The sequence below is a fragment of the Narcine bancroftii genome, chromosome 2 (genome assembly GCF_036971445.1).
Source record: "Narcine bancroftii isolate sNarBan1 chromosome 2, sNarBan1.hap1, whole genome shotgun sequence".
In the NCBI taxonomy this organism is placed as follows: Eukaryota; Metazoa; Chordata; class Chondrichthyes; order Torpediniformes; family Narcinidae; genus Narcine; species Narcine bancroftii.
In genome coordinates this window covers 105613621-105636954 of record NC_091470.1, presented here as the reverse complement: position 1 = coordinate 105636954, position 23334 = coordinate 105613621, and the positions used below count along the sequence as shown (strand labels likewise).

The window sequence follows — 23334 nt, the reverse complement described above, 5'->3', positions numbered from 1 at the left end:
ATTTGTACTTCATTTGTTCAAATGATAATAAATTATTTCCCAAAAAACAATTTTCTATTCTTTTGATGCCTTTTCTCTCCCATTCTCTAAAGGAATTGTTATCTGTTGTAAAAGGGATTAGTTGATTTTGCGTCAATAATAATCTTGGTAGTTGGTAATTTGTTTTTTTCCTTTCTACGTGAATCTTCTTCCATATATTGAGTAAATGATGCAGTACTGGTGAGCTTTTATATTGCACCAACTTTTCATCCCACTTATAAAGTATATGTTCTGGTACCTTCTCCCCTATTTTATCTAGTTCTATTTTGGTCCAATCTGGTTTTTCCCTTGTTTGATAAAAATCTGATAAATACCTTAATTGTCCTGCTCTATAATAATTTTTAAAGTTTGGTAGCTGCAAACCACCTTGTTTGTACCATTCTGATAATTTATCTAACGCTATCCTCGGTTTCCCCCTTTCCATAAGAATTTCCTTATTATTCTCTTTAGTTCATTAAAGAATTTCTCTGTTAAGGGAATTGGTAACGATTGAAATAGGTATTGTATCTTTGGGAAGATATTCATTTTAATGTGTTAGTGGCAATTCTTTCCAATGTTCTAAGTCATCCTGTAATTTCTTCATTAATGGCTGATAATTTAATTTGTATAGGTGGCTTAGATTATTATCTAATCTAATAGCTAGGTATCAGATTGTTTGTGTTTGCCATTTAAATGGTGATTCTTTTTTAAACTCTGTGTAATTCGCATTATTCATTGACATTGCTTCACTTTTATTTGCGTTGATCTTGGACCCCGATATTTCTCCATATTCTTTCAATTTCTTATGTAGTTCTTTTATTTATATTTCTGGTTCTGTTAGGTATACTCTGGTGTCATCTGCAAATAAACTGATTTTATATTCCTTCTCCTTTATTTTTATCCCTTTTATTTTATTTTCTGTTCTTATCAGTTCTACCAATGGTTCTATTGCGAAAGCGAACAGTGAGGGAGATAGTGCCTAGTTGACCTACTTAATTTAAATTGGTTTGATACATATCCATTTACTGTCACCTTCACCAATGGTTCCATCCAATTAATATATTTTTCTGGTAGGTTAAACCTCTGTAATACTTTGAATAAATAATTCCATTCTACCCCGTCAAAGGCTTTCTCTGCCTCTAAAGCAACAGTCACTGTAGGTATCTTATTTCTTTGTACTGCATGGATTAAGTTAATGAACTTACAGACATTGTCCGTTGTTCGTCTTTTCTTAATAAATCCAGTTTGATCTAGTTTTACTATTTTTGGTACACAGTCGGCCAATCTGTTTGCTAATAGTTTAGCTATTATCTTATAATCTGAGTTAAGTAGAGATATTGGTCTATACGATGCTGGTGTTAGTGGATCCTTCCCCGTCTTTGGTATTACTGTAATTATTGCTGTTTTACATGAATCTGGCAAGTTTTATGTTTCTTCTATCTGGTTCATTACTTCCAGGAGAGGAGGAATTAATAAGTCTTTAAATGTTTTAAAGAATTCTATTGGGAGTCCATCCTCTCCAGGTGTTTTATTGTTCGGTAGCCTTTTTAATATATCCTGCATTTCCTCTATTTCAAATGGTTTTATCAATTTGTTTTGCTTCTCTTCTTGCAATTTCAGTAGTTCAATTTTAGCTAAAAACTCATCTATTTTGTCTTCTTTCCCTTTGTTCTCAGTTCGGTATAATTGTTCATAGAATTCCTTGAAGTTTTCATTGATCTCTGTTGGGTTATATGTAATTTGTTTGTCCTTTTTCCTTGATGCCAATACAATTCTTTTAGCTTGTTCTGTTTTAAGTTGCCAGACTAGTATTTTGTGCATTTCTTCTCCTAGCTTGTAATACTTCTGCTTTATTTTCATTATGTTCTTCTCCACCTTATACGTTTCTAATGTTTCGTATTTTATTCTTTTGTCCGCCAATTCTCTTTTTGTTGTATCTTCCCTTGTTGCTAGTTATTTTTCTGTACTTACTATTTCCCTTTCCAACTGTTCTATTTCCCGATTGTAGTCCTTTTTCATCTTAGTTACATCACTTATTATCTGCCCTCTAATCCCATAATATAAATTTGTCTTTCATTGGTTCCATTTTTATTTCAAAGTATATTTTAATTTGGCGTTCAATAAATTCTCTAAATCCTGCCTTTTAAGTAGCATGGAGTTTAATCTCCATCTATATCTTCTTGGTGGGATGTCCTCCAGTTCTATTGCTAATAACAGGGGTGAGTGATCTGATAACAATCTAGCTTTATATTCTGTTTTCCTAATTCTCCCTTGGATATGGGCTGACAACAGGAACAGGTCAATCCTTGGTATGTTTTATGTCTACTTGAATAATATGAGTATTCCTTCTCTCTTGGGTGTTGCCTCCTCCATATATCCAAAAGTTTCATTTCCTGCATTGATTTAATCATAAATTTGGCTACTTTGTTATTTTTGCTAGTCTTTTGTCCAGTTTTATCCACCTTTGGGTCCAGATTGAGGTTAAAATCCCCCTCCTATCAATATATTCCCCTGCATATCTTCAATCTTCAAAGAAATATCTTGCATAAACTTTTGATCCTCTTCATTAGGTGCATATATATTGATCAAATTCTAGAATTCTGAATATATCTGACACTTTATCATTATATACCTCCCTGCTGGATCTATTATTTCCTCCTCTATTTTGATTGGTACATTTTTATTGATTAATATAGCTACACCTCTAGCTTTTGAATTATATGATGCTGCCGCTACGTGCCCTACCCAGTCTCTCCTTAATTTATTATGTTCCACTTCAGTTAGATGCGTTTCCTGCACAAATGCTATATCTATTTTTTTATTTTTTTTCAGTAAATTTAACAGCCTCTTCCTTTTGCTTTGGTTATGTATTCCATTAATATTTATAGTCATACAGTTCAACATGGCCATCTCATACTCTGTTTACATCTCATTTCCACTTCCTCACCACCACCTTTCCCCTTTTCCCCATTTTCATCTCTCAGTTTTCCCTTTTTGTATTCAATGTATGACAACACTTCTAAAACATAAAATACTTCAACAACTCCCACATCTAAAATTCCCTTAACCCCAAGTGTCCCTCCCCCTCTCTGAGTCATCCCTTGTCTCTTGCCGGGCAACCACAATTCCCCTCTCCATTCGGACTGCAAACCCATCCACAAGTGTCAACTGATTTTGCAGTGACTGTTATTCTCTCCCACCCAACCCCCCCAGAAAAGACTTTTATCTTCACATTTAACAAAGCTCACCCTCTTTTCTTCTCTTTTTTTCCCCTTCTCCCTTACTTCCCTTTTCTTTCCCTTCTTTAGTTCTTACTTATACATTATTTTTACATCTTTATATGTAGTTTGTCGTCGTTCTTTGTTCTTGTTACATCTCTTCATCTCTCTTTCTGTCTTGCAGGAGTTCTGCAAATTCTCGTGCTTTCTCCGGATCAGAGAACAGTCTGTTTTGCTCCCCCAGGATAACTATTTTAAGCATTGCTGGATATCGTAACATAAATTTATAGCCTTTTTTCCATAGGATCGAATTTGCTGTGTTAAACTCATTCCTCTTCTTTAGGAGTTCAAAACTTATGTGTGGGTAAAAAAAATGTTTTTTGAGCCTCGTATTCCAATGGTTTTTTGTCTTCTCTAATTTTATTCCTTTCCCTCTCCAATATATTTTCTCTTGTCGTACATCTCAGAAATTTTACTGAAACGGATCTTGGTTTTTGCTGTGACTGTGGTTTCGTGGCTAATGTTCTGTGTGCCCTTTCTATTTCCATTCCTTCATGTATTCCTGGCATTCCCAGGACCTTTGGGGTCCATTCTTTTATAAATTCTTTCATATTTGTGCCTTCTTCATCTTCCTTTAGGCCCACTCTCTTAATGTTGTTTCGCCTACTGTAGTTTTCCATTATATTCATCTTCTGAGCTAACAACTTTGTGACTCTTTAACTTTTTTGTCACTTTCTTCCAATTTTCTTCTTGTCATTCACTTCCATTTTTACAGCCGTTTCTCATTCCTCCACATTTTCTAATCTTTTCCTTATTTCTGTCATGACCAGCTCTATTCTACACACTTTTTCTTCTGTTCTTTTCATTTCATTAAATTCTAATGTCAACCATTCTTTTAATGCTCTCATTTGTTCTTGAAATTTTTAAAATTGATATACTGTCCATCTATTTTACCTTCTATTCCTCTGTGCAGAGCTTGGTCTTCTTCTTCTTCTTCTTCTTCTTCTTCTTCTTCTTCTTCTTCTTCTTCTTCTGTGTCTGCTCTTGGGTTTGTGTCTTCTACTTCTCTTCCTTGTATCTATGTCTCTTCTGACTTTCTTGTTGAGCTGCTTGCCTCAGATTGTTGGGTGTTTTTTTTGCATAGCTTCTTGTTGTTGGTCCTCTTCTTCTGGGCTAGTTATCTGTTGGGCCTCCTGTTGCTGTTTTTCTTTCTTATCACTCCCTTTCCCGTTGCTTTCCTCTTCCAGCTGAGAGCCCTGTTGTTGGGCATCTCTTAGCTGGTTGCGTTGTGTAGGTTCACTCCACAGCTGGGCCCCCCTCCTGTTGGTGTTTTTCTTTTCCTTGGTGTGCGCATTACGCACCTGTTTGGCTCAACGAGCCATTTTTGCAGTCCTGCGGTCAGGAGGTTGCGACCCTGCAGGGTCTCCACTAACCTCAGGGAGCAAGCTCCTCTGTCCACGGCGGATCCCTGCCTCTTCATGCAGGTAAGGCCTTCTCTTTTCTCTTCCGGCGTCTTCTTTTTTCCCATTGTTTTTGGTTTCTTCTTCTTAGGTGCCATTTTCTTTCTTTTCTCCACACCTTTATCTTTTATTTGTTGTGTTTTTTGTTTCTTGAGCTTTGTGTTTTTTCCACTTTATTTCTTCTTTTCTGGAGAGGGCTGGTATTCTCCTACCGGCCGCTACTCCATCATGTGACTCCTCCCCAGGACTTGGCTGGGTGATGGTAACTCTTCAAAACAATCTTTCCTTCCCTGTCTGCTGAACAATGTAATGTGCATCCGATCCCTTAAAAGCCCCGTCTGTGTTGGAATGGAAGTTATTTAGTCCTGTCAAGAGATGACATGGCTTTATTTTTGGAAGCATTTTCTCAACATGTTCTGGGTCTGAGATATTTATGTGCATCCTTCACTTTCTGTATAATTTCTTCCATGAATCCAGTTGCTAAAGGTTTGGACCAAGTAAGTGTAAAAAGTCAATCCAATGATTCCACGAAGCCCCCCAGCTCACCTCCTCCATCACAGTGTAAGTGTTCCAGTTCTTGACTCCTGTCTAAAGAATAGTCTTTGGCATCATTTAGAGTCAAAGAGCATGGAAACAGGCCTTTCAGCCAAACTTGCCCCTGTCCACCAAAATGTCCCACCTTCCTGTGTCTGGCCTGTACCCCTCTCAACCATTTTTTTTTCTTAACCCTTTCGTCTTTGTGTCCTGGTTTTTAGGGACTACCAACAAGCACATATACTCATTGTTCCCATTTTCCGGGACTGGTTTTATACCCAACCACCAGATGGTTAGTACTGGGGCTCATACTGTAGTTTACCCATGGACCCAGTCTGGTGTATATGTTATGAAATGGCTGGAATCCAAAGGATTAAACATTGCAATAGTACCTGCTTCAACCACCTCCTCCAGCAGCCCATTCCATACACCCACCACTCTCTATGTAAATAGTTAGCCCTTCGGTTCCTGTTCACCTTAAAACCACACCCTCTGGTTACCAATTTCTCCTGTTCTGGGCAAAAGGCTCAGTGTGATCACCCGGTCGATTCCTCTCGGGATTATGGAGAAAAAGAAAGATAAAGAAAAAGTATCTCCAGGAGGCGGCGAGTGGTTCAGTGACCCAACACTGAGCTCGCCCCACCCCCTATGCACCATTCCCACCTCCTCAACGCTCTGGTCCCTCAGTGCCTGCAGTTTGACAGGTGCCTGCACTCCGCCGAAAACAAAGAATGCTTTTGCTTTACGTTCCTCGTCGGCTGAAGGTGGCGAGGATGCTTGAGGATAGAGGCTGCTTTCTTCTTTAGGCACTGCTCTTGTAGATGTCCTGGATGCCCTTGATGGCACTGGCTGAGTCTACAACCCTCTGTAGCCTTTCCTGTCCTGTGCACTGGCACCTCCGTGTCTGACAGTGATTACCTTTGCTACAGAAAGGACACAGCCTGACCTGCTGAGTTTCTCCAACTTTGTGTGTTTTTACTGTATATGATTGATGCATGGAGAGTTAATGCCCTTTCGGCCTACAAACCCGTGCTGCCCAATTAAACCCAATTGACCCACAACTCGCACATATTTTGAGGGAAGTAAACCGGTGCACCCAGATGAAATCCACGCCGACATGGGGAGAAAGTACAAACTCCTTACAGACAGCGTGGGATTCGAACCCCAGTCTCTGGCACTGTAACAGCGGTGCTCTAATCACTATGCGTAATAACCATTCTTTGCAGATTGATTCTGTGATTATGCCAGTCTGTACCATTTTTTGCTGCTCGTTCCTAAGCTTCCTACTCTAAGCACTGATCTAATTTTCTTCTGAGAACCTCAACTGGGAGCTTAGCAAGATACAGTGTTGATTTCCCTTCTCCCTGCAGGGCTCTGATCTACACCAATCACAATTGTGTCCATCTGTATCTTTATCTCGTGATCTCGCGTGCCTCTTTCAAATGACGATCAAGGTCATTTAAAATCCAGTCCAAGTGAATTTTGGCGAGGGTAACCCGCCTTTATAACCTGTAAAATCCTCGGTTCTGGCACCCACACAGATCATAGACATTACAGCACAGAAACAGGCCCCTTCGGCCCTGCTAGTCTGTGCCAAACCATTTTTTTGCCTCGTTCCACTGTCCAAATTCTTCTTAAATGTTAAAATTGAGCCCGCATTCACCACTTCAGCTGGCAGCTCGTTCCGCACTCCCACCACTCTCTGTGTGAAGAAGTTTCCCCTAAACTTTTACCCTTTCACTCTCAGCCTATATCCTCTGATTTGCATCTAATCTACCCTCAAGGGAAAAAGCCCACCTACATTTACTCTGCTTATCCCCCTCATAATTTTAAATACCTCTATCAAATCTCCCCTCATTCTTCTATGTTCCAGGAAATAAAGTCCTAACCTGCTTAACCTTTCCTTCAGTTCCTGAAGTATGGGCAACATCCTGGTAAATCTTCTCTGGACTCTTTCAATCTTATTGATCTCTTTCTTGGAGTTAGGTGACCAAAACTGCACACAATACTCCCAATTTGGCCTCACCAGTGTCTTATACAACTTTACCATAACATCCCAACTCAATACTTTGATTCATGAAGGACAATATGCCAAAAGCTCTCTTTACAGCCCTATCCACCTGTGACACCACTTTCAGGGAATTATGTATATGTATTCCCAGATCCTTGTGTTCTCCTCAGTGCCCAACCATTCACCGTGTATGTCCTTTCTTGGTTTGTCCTTCCAACATGCAATACCTATTACGGATGCTGGATATGCAAATTTTCCAGTTGACTGAGACATACTGTTGCAATGCATAACTAATACATCTGCTTTCAAAATAAACCGTTTAAAAAAAAGTGCAATATGTAATTTGAAAAAAATCAGTATTGTAGTCCTTAATAATGTAAAGTTCACTTTAATCAGTTAATTCCCGTAACTTAAATGTAAATTCAAACCCTGGTCACTGGCGCTGTAAGAATGTTGCGCTAACTGTGCCACCGTCATAATTAACACCCCCCCCCCTCCCTCGCCCAAGTTTACAAATAAAACCTTACTAATTCTCTTACTAAGCCAGGATAGGAACACACTTTTGGAGAGTTATCCCAATGGTGAGCAGCTTTGGCTGGCTCTTCATCCCAGGCGCCACCATTTTATTCAAGCACAAATGTATTAAAACTTTATTTGAGTTGTGGGCGGGGCACAGCCGGAGCGCTCCACTGGCTGGATGTTTGCTCCCATCTTCACCAAGGGTTTGTGCATTGCTTCGGGGAACGTTTACAGCGGTAAACTTTGTGTTTATTCATTTATTTCCCCAATTGTCAGTTGGTTGGGTTGCCGGTTGCTTGAACTCCGGACAGCAGGGGGATTTTGCTGTACCTTTTAGAACAAGCATTTGGTGCTCAGAAGTTCAGAATCTTTGTGAATCAGTGAACGGGTGATTGCAGATGTAGGATCAGTCACTGTACCTCAGTACAGGATTTACTCCATCTATTTTCAATCCGATGAGCAGGTAATACTTTTTTTTAAAAATCCTTTTTGGCAGTTAAACCCTTCTGTGTGCCAGGTTAAGGACTTCCATTTGTAGTGAGCCAGAGATGACAGCTAGGATATCAGTGTCTCTGAAAGGACACAGCACAATAACTAAATCTGATGGATAAGAATAGCCGTGCAGGTCATTCAGTTTAAATCACAGATCAGCGTCAGCACAATGGCCAGAATGACAAGGAAAGAGGCAGGTATGTGACAGAGATTCCTCCCCTTGGCAAGTAGAAACAGCTCAACGGCATTCATGTTTGGGTTAACCGAAGGAAGTTCTGATTCCCCTAGCAAGCGACGGAGTTCAAAGGGAAAAGTCATCCTGGTGCGTCTGTAACCCGATCAAAGCATTATTGCCTGGGGCGGCCTCTACTCTGCACATCTCTGCTCTTGACAGGCGCAGCAGACCAAGCACCACTTCGAGGAGCAAGGGGAGCAGTGTTCGCTGTGGGCCACACCTTATGTAGTGTGATTTCTTTCACAGATTGGATGCTTCTTGTGCTTTTTTAAAAAAAATTCCAGGCTGATAGATTTGAAAACCACGATGTAAAAGTATATTTTACTGTCAGGTGTTTAAAGGAAGTTGCTTTTCTTCTTGAAGGCCCTAGGCCCAAAACGTCAGTCTCCTCCTGTGGGCGCTGCATGACCTGCTGATTTTCTCCAGCATTTCTGGTTTTTTTTTTTTGCTCTTCTCCTCTCTGGGTTCTCTTTGCGTGGCTTGAGCATCCTGCCGATCCATTCCCCTCAGATCTACAGAAACCTGACGCCCCCCCCCCCCCACCCCGTCAGCGGATATGAATGATTTTCTCTCAGGTTCCCGCCTCCTTTCTTTCAGAGCAGCCGACATCATCCTATCGTTTCTGTGGGGTACTTGTAAAATTATTTTGAATTCTTTTGTACACTATAAATCAGTGAGCTGGAGAGAGGAAACCAAATTCATGGAGGCCTAGATATCTAGCCATCGAGCTTCTGAATCCTTGGGAAGGAATCGTAAATTTCTTGTGAAACTCCTGATACACATCCTGTGCCTGAACACCTTCAACTGAGGCATTTAACTGTCTGGAAATTATTATTAGAGAGGAAGAATGTGCAAAAATTAGAATTATCAAATAAAACTGTAGGAACATGTTTGATTCAGCTATTCTGGTACCTCCTTTTACACTTAATTGGCGTGTGAACGACCTGTGTTTAAAGCCAGATCAGGTCGCTCACACTGAACCAAGAAAAGCCAGGTCAAAACGCATCGCCTCTGTTACTGCCTACCTTAGCGGGTAATACATGGGATGAAAATTATCCCCCCCCTAATCCTATGTCCATTGCATTCACACAGGTAAGTGAAGCGGTTAAAAGATGGTTGATTCCCGCCTTTCAACGTCTGTATAAAAGGGGTAAGGGATACATTTACTGTGATGGTGCAGGCAGTTTAAACTGGGGTGGAGAATGGGGCAAGAGGTGATGAGTACAAAGGGGCGGAGTGCTGAGATGTGGGCAGGGTGAGGAGATGACGATTATCTCCACCTGTTTACACGTCGCCAGTGGTCTCTACTCTGCAAGACAATGCAAGTAATTTTTGCCTCAGTCCCTCACTGTGGAGCGAGGTAGGTTTGGATGAATGTATGGCTTCAGCAGGTTGTCTTACGCCACATTTTTGGTGGTTGATTAAGCACTGGCTTGTTGAGGACTGAAAGTAGCAAGTCCGGCTGCAAGTAAAACTGTAATTTCTGTGAACGGTGTTTAGAATCTTCGTCGCACAGCGTGGAAACAGGCCCACCTGCCCATCCTGATCAAAATATCTCACCTGCACCAGTCCCAGATTGATGAGGGAAGCAAGAAAATTGGTCATGTGCCCTAAACTTGCTGCTGCGATGAGCATGTTTCTTTAATTTTCATCTTGAGGTCTCCCTTCATTAATGCCACAGCACCAGCAAGCCAGGTTCATCTTTTTTCAAAAGTAGTTATTAAAGCATCAGAAGCAACTTTGTACGCATTATACAGATGTACTTTCTGCTCATATTTTCTTCAATTAACACCCATATACACAAATGTTCACATGCAACCTCAGATTACACGCTTCCGGCTCTCCGACCACCTTTGTTGACAGTTTCCTCAGTATATTACCGACTGTACTGGTACAACCGTTTCACAGTTAGTCTTTTACTCTGTAAGCACTCGTAAATCAGAGAATAAAAAAGGCATAAAGGGGTGGCCATTTGTGGAAAGATTTGCGCCACTGCCTTTAAGGAATTTGTACGTTCTCCCCGTGACCTGCCAGGGGTTCCTCCGGGTGCTCCAGTTTGTCCCACCCTCCAAAAGTGTACGGGGTTTGTAGATTAATTGGGGTGGTTGGGCTGCATAGGTTCGTGGGCTGGAAGGACCTTTTACCGTGTTGTAATTCTAATTTTTTTCATTCAAAAAGGCGGCACGGTTGGCCTGGCGGTTAGCGCAACACCTTTATAGCGCCAGCGATCGGGACCGGGGTTCGAATCTTGCGCTATCTGTAAGGAGTTTGCACGTTCTCCCCATGTCTAAATTAAAAATGTTTTAAATTAAATTAAAATTCCCATAATGGGTCTTCAGCACTCCCACAGAATCACAAACTCCCATTCCAATATTAAGTGATAGGAATTAAAATCTATAGAGAAACAGCTTTGGAATTTGGATTGTGTGGTCCCCTGGGCATGTGCAGTAGTGGTTGGGTTGAGGATGAAAGGTCATTCGGCATCACAGCAATGGAAAACGCAGTCGCTGTGAAAATGTCTCTGTCATGACTTGTTCTGAGTGCAAGGAACAGAGTGCCGATGATTTTTTAAAAACTGCTGGAAGCTAATACTGTGCTGTGTCTTTCATTGTGTCTGCAATGCATGCACTGGGAGGCTGGAGATTAATGTTCATCACATTGTCAGCTGTTTAAAATGACATAACTGGCTATTTTCAGCCTGTGATTGGGAAGCGATATCACAGAGTATGCTTGGTCCTTGGAAATGTGCAGTATTAGAACATTTCAGCGAAGCGGTTAGCGCCACGCGTTTACAGCGCCAGTGATCAGGAATGGACTGGGGTTCGAAACCCGCGCTGTCTGCAAGGAGTTTGTACATTCTCCCTTGTGTCTCTATGGGCCCCTGTTTCCTCCCCACCGTTCAAAAACAAACATGTGGCGGAGGTTAACGGGGTACAAATTGGGCGTCACGGACTCGTGGGCCGAAATGGCTTATGACCATGCTGTATGTCTAAATTTTTTTAAAGCAGGCCCTTCGGCCCATCTAGTCTGTGCCAAACAATGTTCACTCTCAAGCATCCATAGGAGATTTTTGTTTTGGAAGCCGTCAGGATGTGAGCAATTGAACCAAACTGGAGAATATCAGCACTGTACCGACGAGCTCTGTGGCCCAAAATGCAGGATAAAGGGCGTAACATGCGAGTTCATTATAATTGCAGAAAAGAACTGCAAATCGTTTCTTGAGTCTGGATCTTCAACCCAATAAACCCTCTCTCAGTAAAGTGGCAAAACTTCATAAGATGTGGGGTACTGTCACCAAATTATTCAAATTATGATTGAAAAATGCCACCAGGTGGTCTTTAGTTGTACATGAAGGTAGAGAATTTTTGTATTGAAGTCTGACATAAGGTGCTGCTGACAGCAATTTTGACGTCTTTTTATTTCTGGTAAAGAATGCCTCACAGTAATTTTAATTGTAAAGATAGACTCGGCTTGTGTGCTGTTAACTCAAATGATTTTCGTTTGAAAAATACGCCACTATTTGGACTTAGCAGTGGTCCATAGGAAAGTAAAGATGTTTATTTTTCCAATCTTTTTATTAATCATGTTATAGGTAAACAATACATGAGGAGAATAGGAGAACATCTTTATAAAGGGGAAAATATATCACTATCTGACATTATATAACACTTTGCATTACACCACAATTAACGAATATGTTCTCATCTTCTCAAATTCAAAACAAAAGTGATAAATTTTGTTATATAAAACCCCACCTAATCTAAGAAAAGGAAAGGACTGGGCAGCCTACCCCGAGGTAAAGATTTTTTCAAACCAAGACCCAGATTTGGGATCCGGGAATATTGCTTAATTAACAATTATGCTCTGTGTGAAGTGCTTTGTCTTTTGAAAGCCAAAAAAAACCAGCTCAAAGGACATGGTGGCTTGGAGGACCGCAAGTCTTAAGTAATTACCGTACTTTCACGAAAACAACCTGCAGGGTTTATCTTGTTTAACCATATTCCAGAGGCAATGTGGCTTGTATTCGTGGGCGGGTTATATGTGCGACTTTTTTTGCAGATGGCTGGCCGACTTCGGTCTTCCTACAGGTAAGAGGTAAGTCATTGCGAAAGTGAAGATGGCTTAAGATTTTGATCTGTGTCTGTGAACGAGCGAACTGTACTGGCGTGTTTCTGAATGGGCTTTAACCTAAGGTCAAAAGGGTAGTGTTATCCAAGACCTTTGCCAGGTGGGATGGATTTATGACGCGGACTTGCAGGAGTTTCTTTCTCACGAATGGAGTGTAACTGGTGGTAATTAGTTTCAACCCAGGTTTATTTTCGTGAAATTACGGTAACAATCTGCAGTATGAGCTTACACTAATTAAAATTAATTGTAAAAGTTAAGATTATCACCTGTTCCGCGCTCCAATTTTAATTAGCTTCTTAATAAAATGGGAATTGATGCCATTAGGCAAGGGATCGAACTGATTTTTTTTATCCCCATTTGTAATGATGTTTGGATGATATCAAATGTCCCATTTTATTTTTGTTTTTTCTTTGCAGCTCGCAAACAAGAAATCATCAAATTAACGGAACAGCTTATCGAGGCAATTAACAATGGGGATTTTGAAGCGTATGCGTAAGTTTTGGGATCTCCTTTGCTTATTCATTAACATTTGGCTACTGCCATCCCACAAACTTGTCCAGTCAGTCACCGAACTATTTCAACTCTTTGACTTAATCTTAATGAAGAATGCATTCAACATCAAGTTTAGTGTCATCTGATTGTACAAGTATAACCCGGTGAAACCGCGTTCTCCGGTCCTCAGTGCAAAACATGCAGACACAACACACATACAGACAAACAATACATATGCAGGACAAGTATTCATCTATTCTTGGTACATACGAGAGTCTCGGAGGGTGAGTGCGAGCTGTTCTTTTGGTCGTTCTGCATTCTCACTGTCCGTGGGAAGAAGCTTTTCCTCACCCTGGTGGGGCTGGCTCTGATACTCCTGTATCTCTTCCTCAACGGGAGCAGCTGAAAGATGTGTGCGGGTTGGAAGGGATCTTCAGTGATTTTGCACACCCTCTTCAGACAACAATCCCAATATATCACGTCGATGGGGGGAGGGAGACTCCAGTGATCCTTTCTACCACTCTTATGGTCCTGTGGAATGACATCCGATCCAAATATCTATCACCGGAAATGTTATCTCCAAACATGATTGCAAATGTTTCCCCCTTTTTTCATTGTCTCATTCCTCAATTTAAAGTCATTTATGTAATGCTGGGTACATAGAGTAAAAGTCCAGAAATCTGGACACCCGGGAATCCAGACTTCGTGAAAACTCTCAGCTTTTGCCTGCGTGCCTGCATTGTGTAAGCTCCACAGGTGCACCGCCCGAGAATCCGGAAATTTGGACCGACCTAAACCCTGAGCAGTACAGATTTTTGGACTTCTACTGTACACAGAAAAATTCCCAGAGTCAGGTACCAATAGGGATTGGTTATATGCCGGATAACTGCATTTTTCCAGTTGCATGGATTGGCCAACTAACCGCTAAGGAGGCGCCAATTTCAGAGTTTTTTAAAAAACTATTTATGTTCCTCAATTTTTTTTGCCGGTTGCTTGAATCCCATATAACGGGGATTTTACTGTAATTGATCTACTTCTCATTATAATGAACAGAGTGTGGCTGTTGGTACAAATTACAAAATACCCACAATACATTTTTAGCAGCCTATTCAAGTTGCAAAATTTCACATAAACTATTTTCCACATATAGTGTCGAACGTAAACCCTCAAATATTTAGTTCATTTGGCTTTACTTTGAACTAAGCGTAAGTTTATTTTTTTTAATATAAAGTCCTAAAATCCTGAAACATATCCCTCAAATTTATTTTTTTAATTTAGGCACACAGCGCGGTAACAAGGCCATACAGTCCACGGGCCTGTGCCGCCCCAATTGACCCCCGTCCGCTTTGAAGGGTGGGAGGAAGCTGGAGGAAACGCACACAGACACGGGGAGAACATACAGACAGTGCAGGGTTTGAACTCCAGACCCAATCGCTGGTGCTGTAACAGCGTGGCGTTAACCGCTTCACCAACCGTGCCAGCCCTCATTTTCAAATTTCTGATTCTGTTCTTCCTGTTCCCTTTTTAAAGTCTTGGCTGACCTGTGTCATCACGCAATGAAGGGTATAGCCGTGATCGACAGATGGGGGTTAAGCACGGTGAACGCTTCTCTCCTCTGCCACGGCAGGACGCTTCAGTCTCAGGCCAGGGTTCCAGCTTGGGCAATTTTTTTCCCCATTTCCTTTCAGCTGGGTTAGGTAATACCTTTGCTAATTGTTTACAGGAAAATTTGTGACCCAGGACTGACATCATTTGAGCCTGAAGCACTGGGGAACCTTGTCGAAGGAATGGACTTCCACAGGTTTTACTTTGATAACTGTAAGCAAGTCGCAACAAATCTGAATTGAGCTGCAAAATAGTTCTGTGTGGAGATATTACTATAAAAACACGATGCTGGGGGAACTCAGCTGGTCAAACAATGTACAGATATACCCCGCTTTACGAAAATCCACTTTTTTGAAGAAACCCATGTTCGCTTTTGCGAAAGAATTTGAATGGGTTTTTTTTACGAAAATAGCCTCCAGTAGCAGTGAATGGGTCTCCTTTATGCCATTTCAGCTTATGGAAGGTTTCATTGGAATGCTCTAGCTTTGTAAAGCAGAGCGTTATTTAACGCTGTATTTAAGAAACAGGCAGATCTTGGAAGAATAGAGAAATTTAAGGGTTATGGTGGAGCTCTCTCTCTCCCCCTCCCTCCCCAATTAGTGACTGAGATCTCCCAGTGGTGGACCACTTCCACGCCCTGCTCCCATGCTCACTTTCGTCCATGGCCTCATGTACCATCCGTCCAGGACCACCTGTAAATTCGTGGAACAACACTTGATTTTCCATCTGGGCATTCTCCAACCTGATGGCATTAACCGACTTCTCCAGTTTCTGCTAGATTACTCCCTTGCTTCCCTCTCTCTCTCTCTCTCTCTCTGTCTTCTTTCCTCCATTGCTCCACCCCCTCTCCATTCACATCCATTGCCCCTCCCTGTTTGCTGGTGTGCCCTCCCTCCCTCCTGCCTGTGGGACTGTGCTCCTCCCCCCCCACATCAGTCCTTCCCCTTCCCCCACCATTTTGGTAATTTTGTCTGATGAAGGGCTCAAGCCCGAAACATTGGTTATATAAAGGGTAAGGCAGCATTATTGTCACATACCTGGTGATCCCGGGCGGTCGGTCTCCCCTCCAAGTACTGACCAGACCTGCGTCTGCTCAGCTTCTGAGATCAGACAATCCCAGGCATATTCAGGCTATTAGGTGCTGTTAGCTCTTCTATATAAAGGACACTGTTTAAACAGCTGAGTTTCTCCAACATTGTTTTTACTTCAACCACAGTGTCTGCAGAATTTCATGTTTTATTCATGTAAAAATTAATATTATTGATGTTCTCCCAATAGAATCTATCCCTGCTTCAGCCATGTATGTTTATGGTTTTCCCCTTTATCTCAATAGTTTAGTCAAGTGTTTGCACCTTGTAACCTGTTCGAGTGACTCCTGTCCTCCCTTTACCTTCCAACAACCTTCCCATAGTCTGTCCTTGAATCAGGCTCCTGCCCAGAGTCCACGGGGCAGGCTTTACCAGGCTTTCCCTAGTACTTCTCATTCTCCAAATGTTCTGTGAACAGGTGAGTCTGACTCACACGTTTACAGTCTGGCAGCTGGCGAAGCAGCAGCCTTGCTGGCCTGCTGTCACCTCTCTCACTTTAAAAAAAAATTTTTCTAATTGAGTTTAGCATATAAATCCAACATACGATGCAAATTGAAAGGATCTGGGGCCCATTCATAGAATACTACCGCGAGTGGGAGATTTAAGAAGTTCAGATGCTCCCGGAGATTCTCGATCTAGTGCCTGAAGGTTGCTATTTGATCCAAATCTTTACATCATTTCCTATAGTGTAACATTGATTAGAGGGAGTGGACAGATTAGATTTGGTTTTAGAGGTTTTTTAAAATTCTTTTTCAATTAATGTTAAATATGGGTTTAATTATGGTTGTCTTAGATCATACGTGATACACTTTATTGTCATTGTGCTGGGATAAGAGCCAATGAAACACAATCACCATCGACCAGAATGTAAAATAGAATTCTATACACTACAATAAACCATGCACAATTAAAACCATGCTATTGTAAAATTAATTATTAAAAAAAATTACTGATAATTAAATAACAGCACCACTCATCGCCGTGAATGGGTGTTTAACATGGTCACGGCTTCGTGAGGAAGAAGGCCTTTATAAGCCTAGTGATGCGCAAGAGAAGGCTCCTACAGCCCGATGATAGGAGAGTAAATAGATCATGGTTAGGGTGTGTTGCACCTTTAATGATATTCCTCGCCCAGTTCTGGTCTCCTTACTTGAGGAAAGATGTACTGGCTTTGGAGGTGGTGCAGAGGAAGATCACCAGGTTGATTCCAGAAATGAGGGGGTTAGCCAATGAGAAGAGATTGAGTCAACTGGGACTGTGCTCGCTGGAATTTAGAAGAATGAGAGATCTTATAGAAACGTATAAAATTATGAAAGGCACAGATAAGATAGAGGTAGGTACATTGTTTCCATTGGTGGGGGAGACCAGAACTAGGGAACATAGCCTCAAGATCCAGGGTAGTAGATTTAGGACGGAGATGAGGATGAACTGCTTTTAAGGACAAGGCAGGTCGGTGGAGGTGAGCCATTATCAGATCAAGCAGCTGACTCCTGCTCCTATTTCTTATGTTCTTCATGCTTTTTTGGGATCTGGCAGCGATGAAAGACCAGGAATATATTTCCAGAGTGGTGCGCACCTTGCAGGGGAATCTGTAGGTAGTGTTGATTGCATGTGCTTGCTTCCCAAGCCATCCTTGGTGTTAGAGGCTGCAAGTTGGGGAGGTATAGAGGTCTAGGTGAGTAACCAGTGCTTCATATAGATGACAGAAAATGCAACCACTGGTGGAGGGAATTAATATGTGTATAGTGGTTAACAGGGTGCTATTTGGTGCTTGTTGAGCTTCTTTTGTTGGAACTCTGTGCATCCAAGTCCCTGGAGCATTCCATCCCAGCTTTTAAATGGTGGAAAAGCTTTGGAAAAATCAGAAGTGAGTCACTGCAGGATCTGCACTCCCTGAGCTACTGTTGTAATCAGAATCAGGATGTATTGTCACGAACAAGTCATGAAATTTGGTGTCTTGTGGCAGCATCACAGTGTAAACATTCATATTATAACCATCTTACAACATTACTACAAAAAAAATAGTCCATGAAAGTCAGGCATTGTCTTTGGTTCATTGATTATTCAGGAATCTGATGGCGGAACAAAAAAAGCTGTCCTTGTGCCGCTGAGTGCTTGTCTTTAGGCTTCTGTATCTTTTCCCCAATGGTAGCTGAGTGAAGAGGGCACGGTCTGGATGGTCTTTGAAGATAGAGGCTGCGTTTTTAAGACACCGCCTCTTGTAGATCTACTAAATGGAGTGAAGTCTGGTACCTGTGTTGTCACAGGCCGAGTTAACCACCCTCTGGAGTTTATTTTTGTCCTGAGAGTTGGCACCTCCAGACCAGGCAGTGATGCAATCAGCCAGAATGCTCTCCACGGTACACCTGGAGAAGTTACTGAGAGTTTTGAGTAACATACCGAATCTCCTCACAAAGTATAGCCGTTGGGGCAAGTCTTCTTTGTGATTGCATCAATGTGGAGGATCTGTCCCAGATCCTCAGATGTGTTGACACCCAGGAATTTGAAGTTCTTGACCCTCTTCACGACTGAGCCCTTATCAGCCCATGCATGAATGTTATGTAGAGAACATAGGCACCTGTTGTTGGGGACAAATTAGAGGAATAACTACTGTTCTTTTTCTCTATTGCAGTGTTATCGAAAAACAGCAAGCCCATTCACACAACTATTTTGAATCCACATGTCCACTTGATCGGAGAAGATGCAGCCTGCATAGCATACATACGACTCACCCAGTATATAGACATTCAGGGTAGGCCGCGGACAACTCAATCAGAGGAGACACGGGTCTGGCATCGCAGGGACAGCAAATGGCAGAATGTTCATTTCCACTGCTCAGGTGCCCCCGCAGCACCACTCCAGTGAAGGTACGTTTGTGCATTCAAAGGAGGGTAGTGTAATCCAGCCATTCTCAATGGGGGGGAGTGGCCATACAGCCCCCACCAGGGGCTAGAGGACATTTAAGAGTGGAGGGGGGGGCATCATGAAGTGAAATCATAAAATGTTTTTTACGCAATTGAAGAAACCAACTAGATCATAAACTTTGAGCAGAGTCCAAAGGGGGCCACAGCCAAAAGAACAAAAGGTTGAGAATGGCAGGTTTGAACAGACTTCAGATGGCATGGCCATACGTGGCCTTTAATCGGGAGGATAGTTGGTTTTCATGGGGTTCTGTTCCAGCTGTGAAATTTTAAACTTTGCTAAGCCCACCCCACACACGTATGCTGCAACCCCCCCCCCCTCGCTAGACTCAGTGGCAGAGGGAAAGCACAAGATGGAAGACGCTGGAATCTTTTGAGCCAACAGGCTGGAGGAACGGGTTGAAGTGGCCAGTCGGCATTTCAAGTCAGTGCCTGACCTGCTCATTTCCTCCAGCAGCCCATTGTTTTGCACAATTACAGTTGACCTTAGATATACAGACAAGGATCTCCCCCCCCCCGCCCCCCCCGGGCACCTATGGCGATCAGTGATGCCGGATAAGTGAATTTTCCGGTTGCTTGAGGCTGTGCGTTGTGTGATAACTGCTGGGGGGCTCAAATTTTAAACTCTCAATTTTTTTTAACCTATTCACTTACCACAATTTACTTGCTTGTGGCTTGAATTCCAGATAACAGGGATTTTACTCAGCAGTGAGCTGGAATCAGGTTTTGCAGTGAATTCTCCCCACCCCATCCCAACACTGTTTAACCCCATAAACCAAGGCCATTGGTTGCCGCGCATGTTCGCATGCGTCTGCTGTAGAGCCAGCAATGGGAGGTCAGTAGGCAAATGATTTCTCTTGCCACTACAATACTGCCCTCAGTTAGCGCTAAAGGTCTTTCAACAGCATCCAACAAGTACTTAATGCCAGAAAGGAGCTCTTTTCTACCTCCATTACCACACTTGAGTGGAGTGCACTTGAAAATTTAAGAATGGCGTCTTGGCTTCATTTCAAATCTGCATTTGTGTTAACCTTAAAATTCCTGCTATGCTCTCTGACTCAGTAAATGCCAAGGTTCACAGTGCCACCCACCCTGAGCACGGGTGTTTATATTACTGAAGTAGTAACACCATCTTGCCTCGTTGTATTCTCACCGTATTCTCACCTCTGGGAAATCAAATTCTGCTTTTTGATTCAGATTTCAGATTTGTTGAGAGCATCTACAGGGAATGCGGCCGTTGGAGAGCAGCAGCAATTGTCAAAGAGCCACACCGCCTGGCGCACGCTCTGTTCTCGCTGCTGCCATCAGGAAAGAGGTCTCGGTGCCACAAGACTCGCCCCACCCGGTTCAGGAACAGCTGCTATCTCTCCACCATTAGACTCCCCAACGACAAACTCAATCAGGGACTCATTTAAGGACTCTTACTTGTGCGCTTCATTGATTGATTTTCTTTGTTCGCCCTGTATTGTACAGTCAGTTTGTTTACATTCATTATCTGTTTACAGTTCTTTTATTTGTCTACATGTTTACACTGTATACAGTTCATTTTTTTGCACTACTAATTAGGGGTAATTCTGCCGCATCTGCAGGAAAAAGGAATCTTATTCGGACAATGTATGTATTCGGACAATAAATCTGAAATCTGAGTACATACGTAACTTCACATATAACCCTGGGATTCTTTTTTTTCCCTGCGGGCAAGGCAGAATTACCACTTATTGGCAGTGCCACGTACGCATGTAAACAAATAAACAAACTGTGCAATACAGAGAGAAAAAAATCAATAAAAGTGCAAAAGTAAGATTGGGTGTCTTGTTAGGGTGTCTGATGGTGGAGGGGGAGCTGCTGATCCGGAACCTGGTGGTGTGAGTCTTGTGGCACTGATATCTCTTTCCTGATGGCAGCAGCGAGAACAGAACATGTGCTGGGTGGTGTGGATCCTTGATTATTGGTGCTGCTCTCTGACAGTAGCATTCCCTGTCAGTGTTCTTGATATTGGGGAGGGTTTTACCTGTGATATCCTGGGCTGAGTCCACTACCTTTTGCAGGGCTTTACACTCAGTGACATTGGTGTCCCCGTACCAGACTGTGACGCAGCTGGTCTGCACACTTTCCGCCACACATCTGTAGAAATTTGCCAGGGTTTCTGGTGTCACGCCAAACCTCTGCAAACTCCTGAGGAAGTAGAGGTGCTGATGTGCTTTCTTCACGATAGTGACTCCCGAGAACTTAAATTTGCTTACCCTCTCTACCTCTGATTCCCCAACAATCGCAGAATCGTACACGTCTGGTTTATCTTTCCTGAAGTTGACAATCAGCTCCTCGGTGTTGGTGACATTAAGTGCGAGGTTGTTATTGGTGCGCCATTCAGCCAAATTTATTTTTGCTTACCATTCCCACAGAGCTGAAGAAGTTAACAGAGTTGTGTCCCGAGCAAACATTCTAGCCGAGCCGCGATCTGGTGGCCTCTGAAGACCAGCAGTGACATGCACGTGTCCGCATGCACATTATGCTCCTGGTGGCTGCATAATTGTCACGTTTGTGGAACTATATGGTGTTTCTTTCAACCGTCTCAAAATGCAGACATTAAAAAATACAAAAAAATTTACACGAGGCTACTGTATATGTACTTTATATAATTCATATTTGATGGCGGTGATTTGTACAATTCATTCAAAACATTTGCCAAAGCATGAAGGTTAAAATTTAACGGTGATTATCCTAATGTTGGAAGGTTAGTGTTCCATTTTACATTTTCTTGTACACTAAAGATGTGTCACTTGTTCTTTCAAAAGCATAGATTTTGATGTAGTTTTGCTTGTTTCAATGGAACTCAGGGCAGCTGGAATCAAGGCTCTGGTCCCTCCCACTGACACTTTTTGTGTGGTTTAAGGCAGAAGAGAGGCAACATTTCATTCAAGCAGGCCTCATGGCCAGTTCCCTAAGCGGGGATTTTAAAAAAAACATGACGACTTCCAAAGTTGTCTTCTGCCATCACCAAATTGTGCCAGGAAGTTGCTCCTGTACGACTTAAGTACATAAAGAAACACGGCAACCTGATTTATCATTTCTTATGCCTTTTGTGTGTGTGTGTGTGTGTGTGTGTGTGTGTGTGTGTGTGTGTGTGTGTGTGTGTGTGTGTGTATGGGAAAAAAGTTAGCTCAATTTATGGATTTTTCTCTCGTTTTGTGTGAAATGTGTTTATTTCATATAACAAAGTTTAAATAACCTCAAAGGGAATCATGAAAATTGAGATGATTAAGTAGAATTCCTCCCAGATCATATTAATTTAAGTGAATGAATTAATGATATCATAATTAAAATAGCAAGATCCAATACAGTGTTCTTTACTGTTTCCTTATTCTGAGCTACCAACTCGAGAGTTTATGAGAAAACTGTTGCCATCTATTAAATGTATATGCATTTTTACAGAGTTGATGCATGTTATATATTTATAGCCAATAATTTTGTGTTGAACTGCCATATGGGTTCAGATGATGTACCAAGTTTTACTGCTTTAAATTGCACATTCTTGGATGCGTGTAGTAATACGATGTGATGCCGAAGATCAGTGTGGCTAGACAGCCTCTCAGAAAGGCGTGATCACTTTGTTGTTTCTTTGTTAGCTTGTGTAGAAAATAGTTTATGGAAATGGAGAAAGTTTTTTTGCATGACATAGTTAACCCTGTTAGTTTCTGGAAAAAAAAGATTGCCTGTAGAGCTATCCATTTCTCTTTGCCTCTCCTTTCTGAGCTTTGTAACAGCGACTTTTTTGTCTGATGATGTGTAATGGAAACCTGGTTTGCATGCATTCTACCAACTGCTTAACGATTTTGTGCAGGGGCTGTGAAAACGCATCAAGAGGACACCTCTTTTCGTGTTTTTATGGATGTTTTAAATTAGACAGCTAGGGGTCTTAACTGTAATGAGCTGTGCGTGGATCATATTTTTTTATTTTTTTTAAAACGAGGGCTGTGGAACCCATGAATTAAACAAATGAGTTTTACCTCATTTTATTGCCTCGCGTGGTTTGAAGTGTGGAAAAGTTGATTTTGCTGGAGATATTTTTATGGTGAAAATGATGGACTATATTTGCTTTTTACACAGCAACTTGCCTGAATATGAAATGTGATTTCTTTTTAATTATTCGAGTTCTCTGTAGCTGAAATTCTGTCAGGTCTGGTTTATATGGGAGGACAAAACAATTATGTTACAGGATGTGGTCTATGTGTTCCTCTCACCATTTAAAAATTGTTGATATGTTAGAAATAAAACAACTCTATGACAATTGTGTGAAACGAATATTTTGTGAGTGAATTATTGGTATCTTCCTGTCTGCGTATACATTTGTATTAATTACAACGTACAAGAGATTGGTAAAGCTCACGTAGATTATTCGCCATGGAAAGGATAAGGCGGGAAAGGGTGTGAAAAGGATTCATGATGAGATGACTGGGACTGGAGGGCTTGACTAATGAGAGGCTGGATAGCCATAGAGTCACAGAGCGTGGAAACAGGCCCAACATTCCCACGCTGGCCAAAACGTCCCGCCCATACTAGTCCACGTCCCTCTAAACCCATTCTATCCATGCATTCTTCAACATTTCAAAAGC

General features: G+C 41.9%; 1 protein-coding gene across 45 annotated transcripts in view; it reads left to right on the top strand.

Annotated features, from left to right (window-relative positions):
• LOC138754077 (calcium/calmodulin-dependent protein kinase type II subunit beta) overlaps positions 1-23023 on the top strand; it is a 238450-nt gene extending 215427 nt beyond the window's left edge. For 24 of the 45 annotated variants that reach the window (XM_069917876.1, XM_069917863.1, XM_069917857.1 and 21 more), the window contains 5 exons: positions 12547-12582; positions 13032-13107; positions 14831-14925; positions 18433-18667; positions 21124-23023. In XM_069917876.1, the coding sequence (XP_069773977.1) occupies positions 12547-12582; positions 13032-13107; positions 14831-14925; positions 18433-18665 (440 nt within the window). In that variant the 3' untranslated portion in view covers positions 18666-18667; positions 21124-23023. The remainder of the gene's footprint in view (positions 1-12546; positions 12583-13031; positions 13108-14830; positions 14926-18432; positions 18668-21123) is intronic. The other 21 variants (XM_069917856.1, XM_069917855.1, XM_069917851.1 and 18 more) reach the window with 1 other exon arrangement.
• Positions 23024-23334: the final 311 nt, after the last annotated feature.